The 14,494-nt window shown below is 35.6% G+C and overlaps 1 protein-coding gene across 2 annotated transcripts in view; it reads right to left on the reverse strand.

Annotated features, from left to right (window-relative positions):
- The window catches only part of LOC106874914 (ras-related protein Rab-22A), a 22,402-nt gene extending 15,724 nt beyond the window's left edge, over positions 1–6,678 (reverse strand). Inside the window, exon 1 of one of the 2 annotated variants that reach the window (XR_001410062.3) lies at positions 5,811–6,678. Coding sequence is in view for 1 of the 2 variants with exons in the window: in XM_014922832.3 (XP_014778318.1) it covers positions 5,811–6,419 (609 nt within the window). In the remaining variant the exon portion in view is untranslated. The remainder of the gene's footprint in view (positions 1–5,810) is intronic. The other variant, XM_014922832.3, reaches the window with a different exon arrangement.
- Between the last annotated feature and the right edge of the window lie 7,816 nt (positions 6,679–14,494).

Here is a 14,494-nt window from a genome sequence, read left to right on the forward strand (position 1 = left end):
ACACATTTATACATACATACACATATATAGATATAAACACACGCATACACGTGTACATACAAAAAATCTGGTTTCTGGCAAAAGAACATAAAGACAATCTGCATCTATATCTTAAAGATGTCTGCAAGAGAGATATGAAGTAACTTTATATGAATGTTATAAGGTAAAATGACATTATTGGTCCTTCCACTGAAGACTGGTATTAGGCAGGAATATAAAAAATTGAGAGGAGTGCTATGGTTTAATGATGAAGAAAAGCATAATCAACAGAAAATACAGCCCCAGGACAAAACTGGCAGTGAATGCTTTCAAATGCAATCAGTGCATTCAGGACTGTCACTCGTGTGCGCCATGCTCTGTCAAAAAGACAGAAGCAAAACTTTCTAGGCACAGATTCACAGACATGCAATATTTATAGATGCTGCCAATGTGTGTGACTGAGCTTGGAGTTACTAGCATGGCAAAAAAGGCTATAAATTCTGTCACTGAAGTTGCAGAGAATGTTACAAAGTGGTTTTGGGTAAATTAGGCAGATCAGTGGTTTGCTGCTGTTGGAATGCAAGCTAGAATTTGATCAACTCTGACTGGGTCAACTGGGTGAGGGGCTCTGATACTGAAGGCCTCCAAATCCTCTAAGATGCCAGAAACATCACTGACATCTCAGAGCATCTTAGAGATTTATCTTAAAACAAAAAAGTATGTGAGTATATATGTATGTTTATGTGTGTGTGTATCTGATGTTATAGGAATTCATAAACTTTCAAGAAAGTGTGAATAATTCTTTTTTGGAACAATGGATCTTGAAGCAGATAAAGCTATAAATAATAACATGTAAATATTGGGATAAAAATCCCTTTTGATAGAAAAAGTTGAAGGCTGCCTTTGATATTTCTATCTAAAAGGGTTTCACAAGGCCATATTTACATGCTATCATTTATCACTTTATGTGTTTTGAGATCAACTGCTGAAAAAAAGAATTACATTCGTATCAATCTGAGAGAAATGCAGATTGTATAATACTTGTGTATGAATGGGTACACTCTATGGTACTGATATGTGGGCCTTCAATGTAGATGACATGTAGACAGAATGGAATGAAGCTAGTATGCTCTGGTAGATATGCAACATCAGTGTGCATGTATGACAAAGTGCAAATGTGCTGAGAGAAAAATTGGGCATAAAAGAAATCAGATATAACATGCAAGAGAGAAGACTACAATGTCGTATATGAATTGCGTATGAAGAGGGTAGTTGTACAAAGAAATGCCAATCGCTTAAATTAGATGGGACTGGTGGAAGAGGGAGACCCAGGAAGACATAAGATGAAGTAGTGAGAGCTGATTGCAAAATGTTGTGCATCATGGAAGAGATGACAATGGACTGAGATGTCTGGCAATATGAGATTCTTGATAAGACCCACCCACCTCAGCAAAACTGAGTTCTGGAAGTGCTGTGTGTTCCACTCACATATAACATTAATTCACATACCCTACCCCAATGAACCAAACTACATCTCTTCTTCATGCACTATGCTTTTCTGTCCCACCCCACTCCTGCAGCCCAACACTGCTCTGTCCTCCCTCTTCCAAGTGTATTATTGCTATCCCGTCAACCCCACTATATACCCATTTTCCACCACTCACTGCATTCCCTACTTTCCTTCCCTTCACCTCCTTTGCACTTTCACGAACTCTCTATCATGCACCCTGGTCAATCATCTAGCAGTCCATTCATATTCACCTCCTTGTACCTTGAGAGTATGCCCTGGTACATCACCATTATCTCTTACTCTCACTCTGACTGGCCTAACCATGTATCTCTTCCACAGCTCCACATGTAACTCTTCCACACCTGTTTCTGTTCCTCTATTTATATTCTAGCCTCTCATCAATGGACACAAAGCCACCCCACTCAATACTACTCCCCTTCTCAGTTGAGGGATCTTTGTCTTGCTTGTTACTTCGTGACCTTGTCAGTGCTGGTGCCACATAAAAAGCAGCCAGTCCACTCTGTCAAGTGGTTGGCATTAGCAAGGGCCATCCAGCTGTAAAAACCATGCCAAAGCAGACAGTGAGCACAGCACAGTCCTTTGGCTCACCAGCTTCTGTCAAACCAATCAAACTCATGCCAGCATGGGAGACAGATGTTAAATGATGATCGCAGATGTTAAATGATGATCGCAGTCGTGGCCATATCCAGTGTTATGTAAATGGCACCTGTGAAATCATAGTTGTGGCTGTTGCTGGTGTCATGTAAATGGTATGTAAAAAGCATCCATTACACTCTTGAAATGGTCAGTGTTAGGAAGGACATCCTGTTGTAGAAACCAAGCCAAATCAGACTGGAACCTGGTGCAGTTCTCCGGCTTACCAGTTCCAGTCAAACTGTCTACTCCATGCCAGCATGGAAAGTAGATGTTAAATGATGAAGATGATATAGACACATATACACATATATGACATGCATATGTATATATGAACATATGATGATGATGTTGGACCACTGAACTCAACATGTTTTTTTTTCTTTCTCTCTCTATTTATTTCCTCTAATTCCTTTCTGTCAAAGAGCATAGGCTGAAACATAAAAGACTCCCCCCCCCAGTGTCAAATTAAAATATTTGCTTGTTGTTCTAACAACTGTCTTTGTCTTTCTATAAATATATACATTCAATGTATGTCATCATTGTTTTAATAACCATTTTTCCTTTTCTATGTTCACCTGGGTCAGAAGGAATTTATATTGAGAAAGATTTTCCATAATCAGTTGACCTTCTTGTCAATCCTATTTCTATGGAAGATAATATCTCCCCCATAGCCACTCATATTTGAAGTAAAGATTGACAGTAAACAGCATCACTTGTATCACATATTATATTGCATGATGTCAAAATAAGAAAACACAAAAGTGCACACACACACACACACACACATATTACAGTTTTCTTTCTGTCTCAGCCTACTACACCAACTCAAAAGGTTTTGAATTAGACCAGGGCTGTAGTAGAAGACACTTGCCCAAGGTACCATGTAGTAGGACTGAACCCAAAACATGTGATTGGGAAGTAAACTTCTTAACTACACAGTTATGCCCGCACCTATGTATTTTCATATGTATATTACAAACATACATAACTACACACAAGACACAACACACATATATATATGAAAGCAGTGTAGCTCACCATTGTACATGATACAATACTTTTGTAACCGATGGTTTGCATATGATTAGCCTAGTCACAACTTATCCATTTCAACTAAAGTATATGGAGTGAATTCAACAATAAATTTAATAATATACATACTCCCTCACATCTTCATATCCTACTTTTGAAACTGTTTTCTACTCTAATTAGAATTTTTAAAGATTCTTACTATAAAGAATAGTTGTCTTTATGTTCACTAGAAGATATCCAAAAGTAAATATTTTCGACATAATTCTCATAGAACATATTGTGATTCTGTACTGGGAGCTATATTATCTTCATACAAAAGGTTGCTGAGAGCATCAAATCTAGAATTACTCTAAAACAGTTTCAAAGAAAAAGATGAACAGATGGGTGTGGAATACAACCTGACATAAATATCTTCATCAAGACTTATGTCCATGCAAATACACTACACACACACACACACACACACAAAGTAATACAAAATTCATTGCATTGTTGAGTATTGTCTTCCTATCAACCATCTTAGTAGAGAGATCCGCTTCTTTTTCCCTTTACTTGCGTCATTTCAAATTAAACTTGTCTAACTTTATTCACTTAGTCATTCTTATGCATCAGGTTGGGAGGAGTTAAAAAAGATTATGCACACAACCATAAAGTTCAAGTTTCATATCCTACAAACCACCATCAGCTCATTCTTTTCAAATCTTCGCTGCTCACTTGAGTTCCTTTGTCGCATTGAAATCATTAAAGCTAGTGATTCCTGGAAACACTGGTACCCTCCCTAGTGCTAATTAATTCACCTTGGCCAGTGTTTTCAATTAGGAAAAGAGAAGGAGCCCTAATGGAGACTGTGACGATTGAAAAACAGCAGATAAAGTGTCATATTTATGAGAGATTCCAGTTTTGTAACCTTGCTAAACATCATGTTGAAGAAAGAAGAATTGCACAGATACAAAATCTAATCTGACTTTTCATTAATAAATGCAGAGTAGGGAGTGTCAAAATATGTCCCTCATATTCAATGTTTGAGTGAGGACAGTATTTGTCAGTTTGAGAACACCAGACCTAAACACCATAGATTAAACTATTCCCAGGAAACCATCTTATGAGGTTTATAGTTTTCAGTCCCTGATTATTCACTCAGTCAAGAAAAGGTGATTACTGAAATTCTACAACAAAAATGCTGCCATTTTTTGTACTACTAACATAACATGGAGTTTCCAATAATTTTCATTCTTTCATGACAATTTTCCCTGGTGTTATCGAATTTTTAAAGCTACAACAACAACGATCAGTTTTCTTTCATGTTCAATTAATATAACGATATGTGAAATTTCCTAAATAATTCTTACACATCATAGACCATCCAGTTACGACTTGGTTGTGGGAACTATGCTGTCTGCATATAAAAAAATTGCCAAGAGTATTCAACCCGAATTACTTATAACAGTTTCAAAGAAAACGACAAAAAGAAAGGTGTAAAAGACAGCCTTAAATTAATTTATAAAAGTGTGCGCGCGGAAACACAAGCACACACACAATATATATATGTATATGTATATATATATATATATATACATAAAATGTGTGTACTCATAGTAACACTGACTTCTCTCTCAATCGACTGTCTTATCAAAATGTCGCTATCGTCATATCATGTAGCGATATTTTACTTTTTATTATCACTTCTTTTGTGTCTTTAAGAGGGTACAGCTTAAAAGAACACGGTTTAAAATCCAGCAATATAAATTGCAACGAATATTTATATGAGAAAATATTCGAGAAGATATAGAGAAATAAAAACAGGTCTTCAGATGTGTAAAAAATACTAGCACGTAAATGAAAGTGCTAAAATCTAAAATCAAATACACACACATATATATATATATATATATATATATATATATATATATATATATAATAATAATAATAATAATAATAATAATAATAAAGACACGAATTTGATGGTGGAAGTTAAATTTAAAGCACATTAAATAATATTAAATAACAAAAACTCAACGCGGAAAAACTCCATTAGATACTCAAAATTTTTGCTAAAAAGTTATCGAAGATTTCCATTTAAATGTTAATTTAAAACAAGATTTAACACTGTGTAAAGTATTGTATATTTCTTTGAAGGGTGACAAACTGACAAAGCATGTGAGAGCAACGTATTTAGTAGTAACAGGTCTTTACAGTTGTTAAATATTTGTGTAGCTCAACAAACTGTTGATATATATATATATATCTATACACAACATTATTCTGATACGTATGTTGTTACGTTTCATTTTGTGTTTACACTTTTAAAGATTTCGCTCAAGGTACGTCACACCCACTGATTAAGCAGAGTGGATTAGATTATTATGAACACACACACATACGAAGTTAATAAAACATTTCAGTAGTGAATTAAACTGGCCGGAACGATAGCATTATATTTAAGTAATATCATTAAGTAATAGCTGGATGAATAGTATTAGTAACAATAAATAAACTATTATTGTTATTATTATTATCAATTATTATTTCAATTAATGAGAAGAAATAAAATATATATAATATATATCAACTCGAGAATAGAAAACAATTAGCGTATGGAATATATTCCAGGTTGTCATTGATTAGTACCCACGTTTTTGGCTGTCGACGAGCCGGAGGAAGAGAAACAACAAGATTTAGTCGATGTTCGACTGGTCATATTCACTGTGTTGTCATTATCTACAGTGTTGTCGTTGATTGGTGGCAGTCTTTGAGCAATGGATGTGAACAATTCGGGAATATTTACAGCAACCAAGGCACTAGTTTCCACGAAAATAGCCTGTATAGAGTCAGCGTAAGCTTGGGCATCTTTAGCAGACACCTCTCGAAGATCCTCGGCATCACATTTATTTCCTGCAAGAGCAATAACTGCGTCAGTGACACCATGTTTCCGTAATCTTTTCACCCACTCCTTAGCAGATCTGTATGATGATTCCTTCGTAATATCATACACCACAATAGCAGCAGCTGCACCGCGAAAGTACATGGGTGCTAAAGCATGGTATTTCTCTTGTCCTGCTGTATCCCAGATTTGGAATCGGAATGTTTTGCTGTCCAACACTAAATTTTTTACCATGAAAGAAGCGCCAATTGTGCTGCCTGGATTCTCGCGGAAAGTATTTGTCACAAAACGCCAGACAATGCTTGTCTTTCCGACACCACTGTCACCGAGCAAACAAATCTTCACGTCTCTCAAAGCCATCTGAAGAGCGTTGTATTTATTCTTTGTTGTGTTGTCTTCCTGCAGGGCGTGTTTCACATTTATAACAAGTCCACAGTTGTAGTCTGTATGCTAGGCTATACACGTAACAGGCAGTACCACATTGCTAATAAGCATATCCCTACATAGGGAGGTCACCATTGGTGTGTTACCATAAACAGCATTTAAACGTAAACAAAACCACAACAGTCCACTACCGTATGTAACAGGCGCTGGCCATCTTTGCTAATAATCAGGTGACAGGAAGTTAGCTAGTTACTGTGGATGGTAAAAAGAAAAATATCTTCATAGTTTTATGACTAAAGGAAGTAACTCCAATTTGATGACTACTATAGTTAACTCCCTTGAAAATTATTTTATTGTCTTGAAAAATTACAAGCATTTTAGAGAGGAAAAAACAAGGATTTGTATAAATGTTTGAAACATACGCTGAACCAGGACTTGTTGATTAAAATATTACTGCTGACTGGTAACGAAATCAATCTGTAATAAGCCAACGCGGGAACTTAGTTTTTGGTTCTCAATCTCGTGGCACACTGGCAAACAGGTACAAAAATTACCAGCGCACTGAAGAAAAAAATTACAAAAACAAAATGAAAACTAAACATTACTGACGCACTTCGAATGGAAAGCTGAAAAAAAGTAAGAAAGAAGAGGGAAAAATAACATTTTCTTTGTATTTAGAGAATTAGAAAAAAAAAAAACGAAGAAAGCTATTGATCGTCTTTTTTTTAATAATTACACTCGTGTCAACCAAAATTATGAATAACCTGTTTTTTCAAGACGCCCAATTATTGCAATGGATTTTTAAAAGGCTTAAATTGTATTTTTAATAAAACTCGATACAGCTTTCAAGAACCGTTACTTTTCACATTTGCTTTACCTTCTAGTCCAAACTACCTTCAACTCATATTCTACTGTTTCAATTAAAGAAAAGAAAAGTAGGTATATTATATGACGTAGTAGTTCTGGATATACTATCCTTAAGAAGAAAAATGACAAACACCTCTAATCATTGGTATACATGATCAGGGTTGATATGTGACTTAAACAGCATTGGCTAATCACAGTAACATGGACACCCTACTTTTGTATTGATCAACCACACAGTTCTCAAAATAATGAAAAAAGAAAAAAAAAAACTTTTTAAATGTAAATTTGGCTCTTCCGACGGATACCAAAGAGATAGGGGTGGGGGAATTCGTCGCTTTTATTTTTCTATCATGTATAATTAATTATGAGGTAGTTCCAAAAGGCAAATTGGAGAAAACCCATTATTTTGTGGTGACATTTATATGAAACTTTTCGATTACCATCGTCGGGAAGTTTGCAAAAGGAGTCAGTCCCATTTAATGTGTTAGAAATTAGAGATAAGGTTCTCGGTGAACTATAGTCACGCCTCCAAACGAGATGAATGCCATATAATTATATTTTATAAGTAAGAGAGAGGTACAAGCAGCGTAAATGAACCGAAATGTCTACAGTTGAAAATCACATCTGGTTCATATGCACCTCTTCTCCAGAAAAATATTACTTATCCAATGACATTCATAATCATATCTTAAAAGAAGTAAGTTGTCATATTCATAACTTTTCAAAGAGCAAACATAAAGTGAAATGGTTGCAACTGAGATTCTGATTCGTGTCATGAATTTGACTTGCGTGGGCGAAACATCGTAGATAGGTTTATATCGTTGTTCGGCTGTGTAAGCTTTGAGACTGATGCAAAGAAAAATTAATTCCTGCGAGATTTCAGCTCAGAACTGATAATAAATTTAATCTGGTACCCTACCATTTTTAATAACTCACTACCAGCGCTGGGTCAAGCTGATGTAAGGCCTGTAATAAATGCAATGAAGAGAACCCTAAATTAAAAACATATATATTTTATCGAATTTTAATCATCTTTATGGATCCAGTTTCATATCTGAAGGACCAGTCAATAAGATCAATTAACACGAATGTGGATACACAAGTCGTTCACTACTGGTTTTTTGCTAGATGTGTACCTAGTTGAATCAAAAGTTTTTTCGTATATCAAGCTTAAATATTACTTATCCAATGACAAATTACATACGCAAAGCATTTATTTATCAAAATATATTCCATCATATCATTTCAACTATGGTAGTAGTTGAATAATATTCTTAACGTAGCTTTTTTTTTTGTCACAGACGTTGTCTCCGAAGCAGTCTCACTAATTCAGTTTTAATCGAAATCAAATTTAGTTTTTAGAATTATGTTTGACTAGTGATAAGCTACATTTAGACATAAAATGCTTAAAATCTGGTGCAGTAGAACAAAAGTTAAGAGAAAAAAATGTAGAGACCAAACTGGTTGACTGACGGGTAGTAACGCCCGGCATCGACACTTTGAATCCACACCATTGTTTTATTTTCATTAAGAATTATTATATATGAAAGAGAAATGTTAATGGAATACATTAGTAAAGGTTTTGTAAAATTTCATCCACGAGAAAAAAAGATACTTAATTTTCAAATTTTTATCAATTTTTGCGTGATAACAAAGGGACACTACTCAGGCATAACTACAGATTTCTCTCTCCTCCCCATGAATTTGGATGATTTCTAACACACACACATGTAATTTAAAAAGTTCAAACGAGAAATTATTCCATTCGATATCATGTTTATTATAGGGATTATGTAATAAATTATACTTTACACTTCTATATTTAACTGTGCGTGTATATTCCTTATTTTTGTTTCTAGAAACGTTTACCTGGTAATTTACTTCAAGTGAAAAAAAATCGTATGCAACAGATAAGTCATCTTAATAATATATTTCTGTGTACTAGACCTTTAGCTGTTATTTTTAACATAACGAGTTTTCTGGTGAGGGCTTCATTGCCTGTTTGTTGTTTCAGTAGAAATCTACGGATGCACAAACGCATAAAACGGCGAAAAAGAAACAAATATGGACGACTTGTTCCGAAACACCCCCGAGTGGAAAACAGTTCTCAAAAATAACCCCCAATTGTTTTCCCCCAAAATTCCTATGTTCTCGGAATCTACACGGTCCGAGGTATATTTGTAGAGAATTTCATTAAAAAATATCCATTTTCTTGAAAGTTAAGACGATTTGAAGTGGACTCTGGTGAATTTTCCAAAATTCCCAACCCCACACCTCCTAAAGCACTTTCCCCAAACAAATTTTGTATATTGGGAATTTACATGATATAATACATATTCGTAGAAAATTTCATTAAAAAATATTCATTTTTCTGAAAGGTATGATCATCCAAAGTCGGGTGGGGGTGCAGAAATCTGTAGTTATGCCCACTACTCATATATTAACCAAACTATTTCTTAGGCGCACGGACAACAACAGATAAAAGACAACACAAATTGATACAAAGAGTTCTAATATTTATTTTCATTAGTCTAAATTATTTTGTATAAAAAATGAATTTTTTTTTTTGCTCAATTTTTTTTTTTTTTTGTAGTATGGCTTTTTAAAATCTATTTTTGAATAAATTATTTTAATAACAAGATTATTTAATAAAATATTTTCATTTTTTGATTTTGTCTCTATGAGCAGTACTGAATCATGTTGTAGGGCTGTTCAGAAAAGTAAACGACAAAAATTAAACCTGGAAAAGTAGAGGACAAGAAAAATCTCTTTAAACTTAGAGCTTAAAATATTGCTGCTAAAATTAGAATTTAAAATTTTTTATTAATTCATTTAGTACAAAAAATAAAATTAAAATAAAAAAGAAAAAGTGAAATTAATCGAATTTTTAAAAAAATATGAAAAAGTACCTAAGTGGTACTTTTTAATATTAATTTTAGCATTAATATTTTAAGTTCAAATTTTAATGAGTTTTTTCTCGTCCTCTACTTTTCCAGGTTTAATTGTTAAGAATATTGTTAGTATGCGTCCGCATTTTTCATTGGCTAGTACTATTATCTGTTGCCATCATTGTGCCAGAAGCTCAATTCTACGCTTAAACCATTTGATTGATTTAGAGCAGGGTTTCTCAACGGGAGCCATATAGCTCCCTAGGGAGCCATGAAACATTTCTTGGGAGCCACAAAGCTAAGTTTGAAAAATAGGGAGCCACAGGAGCCTACGTGGGGTGCGGAGCACAGAAAATTTGGGAATCATAAAATATTAACATATATGTATGTATTTTTATTTGTAAAATGCACATTACACATATACATATAATGAACACGTGTATATGCGTTTATAATTACGATGGATCATAATGAAAGTATGCGTCCCTGAAAACTAAAAGAACATCTGGAGATTGCACGTAGAGATAAGAAAGACAAGCCACTAGATTTCTTCAAAAGGTTACGTGATGAGTTTTAGCGAAGGTTGACAGTGGATCAAATGTTCAGTCAAAAAGCAGCAAAAGTAAACAAAATAAGCCTCATACCATTGGTGAATCTTTGATCATGCCTGCAGTGGCTGTAGTGCTTTCAACAGTCATGGATCAGAGTCCACAAGAGGTTACTAGTGTTATTCCTCTGAGCAACTCATCAGATTCATGAAATGGCGGCTGATGTTGAATGTTAGTTAGTTTCAAAACTTAGGGTAAACGAGTTCTCGCTTCAAATAGATAAATCAACTCAACCTGATAATTTTGCTTTTTTAATGGCATTTGTTAGGTTTCTTAATGTTAACGATATATGTCAGGAATTGCTTTTTGCTTCGAAGTTAACGACCGACGCAAAAAGGGAATCCATCTTCAAAAAACTTGGAGCCTATTTTGAAGAGAACAACAGTCCATTGAAGAACATTGTGGCTTGTGTAACAGATGGCGTTGCTGCTATGATCGGAAGATATCGGGGATTCAGTGCTTACTTAAAAAAAGCTGTTCCTAATGTGCTTTGTGTGCACTGCGTTCTTCATTGACAGCATCTGGTTACCAAAGACATAGCAGGACGTTTGAATGATGCACTTATAAATGTTATCAAAGCTGTCAACTTGATAAAAAGAATTCACTGCAAGATCGCCTCTTTAAGCAATTATGTGAAAATAACGACAAAGAATTTGAACGACTTGTGTTGCATACTGAAGTCAGATGGCTATCCAAGGGTAATTGCCTGCATCGCTTTGTTGCACTTTGGGACACTGTTATCTCTTTTTTGAGTGAGACAGAACTTGGAGAGAAACTTGTTAATCTATTTGTGTGTGTGTGTGTGTGTGTGTGTGTGTGTTTGCGTGCGTGTGTGTGTATGTGTGTTCACCTCTACCGCTTGATAATTGGTGTTTCGTTCCCGTAAATTAGAGGTTCAGCAAATGAGAATGGTGTTGTAAGTACCAGGTTTTAAAAAATAAGTACTGGGGTCGATTCGTTCGACTAAAACCCTTCAAGATAGTGGCCCAGCACAGCTGTAGCCCAGAGTCTGAAACAAGATAAAAGATAATATACGAGGTAATGCTAAAAAGTTTCTGGCTTTAAGAGTGCTAAATCCTTACGCCTCCAATATCTTAGTACGGCTGATATTATCGACGATAGATAAATAATACACTGTAACTGTTATAACAATACAAAATAGAAACAGCGGCAGTAACGAACCAACATCTTTTACAAACTAAACAATCAATATTTCCAACACACTACTCGAACTGTAAACTGTACCCGAACTTCGAAGATCAAACTACGATGACTTTATTGAAACTACAAGGGTTAAACAAAGAGGGGACAATACAAGGGACAAATGGGGTCGGGGACTAATCGAATGATATTACATGAATAAATATATTATAATTTCGGATGAGAATTGAGAAACAAAAAAGTGAATGGACGCGGAATGAGTTTGACCTCACCAACCACATTCCTGCATTGAACCGTTTACTTAATCCGTTTTTTTTTTAACTTCGCTTAATTTGGTACTTACATACTCAACATTCACGCTACTTTATTCCGTACTTTTTTGCCGTCAAGCATTTCTTCTCCAGACATGCTTTCCCTCTTAGGTGATATAAAAAGAGGTTGACCAAAGCATAACCGGAAATGAAAGTGCCTGATGCGATATCTCTTCCACGCGTCTTCCATATCTTTCGCTATGGCTATTACGGCTAAAGAACAGAATTTCTCTTTTCCTTTTAGAGCAGATGGTAGAACGATCTTAATAATCGATTCAGCTGACAGCTGTGCTCTCCCCAGCTGTGACAGTGCTCGTTCAGTCGAAACTCGGACACTGTACGATTGCGTGCAGAACAGTTTCGTTGTTCTGCCCGCAACGTGGGCACATAGGCGAAACGGTGCCTCGCGAGTTTATCCCGAACTGGCAAGGCACTTCGGAAGCACAGCCAAGCCAGGGACTTCTGGAAATTGTCGATAGGTCCCGGGCCGAAAGTCCTTCGATGTGTCTGCCCTCGACGGGTCAGTCCGTCTACCATTTTTATCAATTATTAACAGTCTCTCGGAAATTTCCCATTTCATCGAAATATTTTGTTTTCAGTTATAAGTTTATTGGTTTGTTTTTATAATTTTAATATGAGTTAAGGTGCTATGCAGTGTTGTGATGTAATCGTTGTGAGTAATATTTGTGTGTTGATGTATATGCTTCATTAAGTCCTTGTTGTTTGTGTCTATGGCCGTGTATTTGATGATGTTTTCTGTTTGTTTGGTTTGAGGGCACTATACTTGTTTTTGGTGTGGAGTCGGTTGTGTTTTTGCTTGTTGTGATGTTTGTAATGTCTGTGGCATTTCTAGTGTTGCAGATGTTTGTAGTTGTGTTGGTTTCGTGGGTATATGTGATTTTTTGTTGGTTTTTGAGTCTTCTCACCTGAAAAGTTCGTTCTGAAGCACGCTTTACATTTTGCATTTGTTCTTTTCGTCTTCTTATGTATCCATTTTGGCAAGTTTTTCGAGTTGATTTCCTCGCAAAGCGAGTTTTCGCAGTTAGAGAAATATATAGCAGGGGAGGGGGTATGTCTTCACAAACATGTCTATATTTTTGTTTGTAGTCTGGTTGACTGGTGTTGGTAGGGCCTTTTTAGGTTGTGGTGGTATTGGCAATACTTTTTTCTCTGGATTGTGGTACTGATTTAAGCTGCTGCTGCTGTTGTTGAGTGTGTTTCTGCTGTTGGTCCCTTTTGGTGCTGCTATTGCGGTTTTTAGTGCAGCTGCATTTGGTACTGCTGCTGGTGGTGCTATTGTTGTCGATACTGATGCTTTTGTTGTTGATGTTTATGTTGTAACGAAGGCGTCGGCAGCAGCGATCTTCCTACTCTTTTTGCTGTGCGCAGAAAACTATTAGATGGCTTGAATCTCCACATATGTGGAATGCTACCCTTTTGCATCCAACTCCTATGAAAAGCTGTATATTATTTGGGAGGTTGATCAAGTCAGGGATAGCTTCAATCCTTTCTTAGTCTGTGTGGATCAAGAGTTCCAACTCTGTCCTTGACTAATTTTCCTTTCCGAGTCTCTGATCTTGTAAAATACAGAATTTATTTTCTACACTGTATACTACGTCCGCCACCAGCAGAGAAATATCTACTTCTGCTGGTACCTCTGCCACCTCTATCTTTACAATTCTCCGATAGCAGTTAATAGCTATTTAGTTTTGTTGAATTTTCTTTTGCTTCTTCCGTTTTAAACTTCACATCAATTGTGCCATAATGTCTTCCTCGACTTCTTGAAGCAGGTATTTACGCCTCAGATTGGTTTAAGACACTTTTAAATCTGAGTCCGCGTCTCTCGCTCACGTTACCCCATTTAGAATCCAACACATTTGTATGATATGGTTTTTCTTAAGGCTTCCTCTTGGATTTGTTTACAATGCGTTTTTGTAAATTTTCTACCATCTTTTGTGAGATTAGCTTTTGAATTCGTTAGTTTTTTTTTGTCTGATAAATAAACTGCCTGTAGTTTTATACACACAATCACGAACTCTTTTCCACTTTGTTTGCAAGCCTCGAGGTTTACGATTTATATTGTATTAAAGTTTGTGCTAGTGATGGTGGTGGCGGTTGAGTTTGTTTCAATGTTGGTCTCTTTGTTTTGTTTGTCACTATTGTGGTTAGTATATATTGCAGTCTGAGGTATAGTGGTAGAGGTAGTATTACTTTCA

This window comes from Octopus bimaculoides, chromosome 1, assembly GCF_046866305.1.
Source record: "Octopus bimaculoides isolate indiv1 chromosome 1, ASM4686630v1, whole genome shotgun sequence".
In the NCBI taxonomy this organism is placed as follows: domain Eukaryota; kingdom Metazoa; phylum Mollusca; class Cephalopoda; order Octopoda; family Octopodidae; genus Octopus; species Octopus bimaculoides.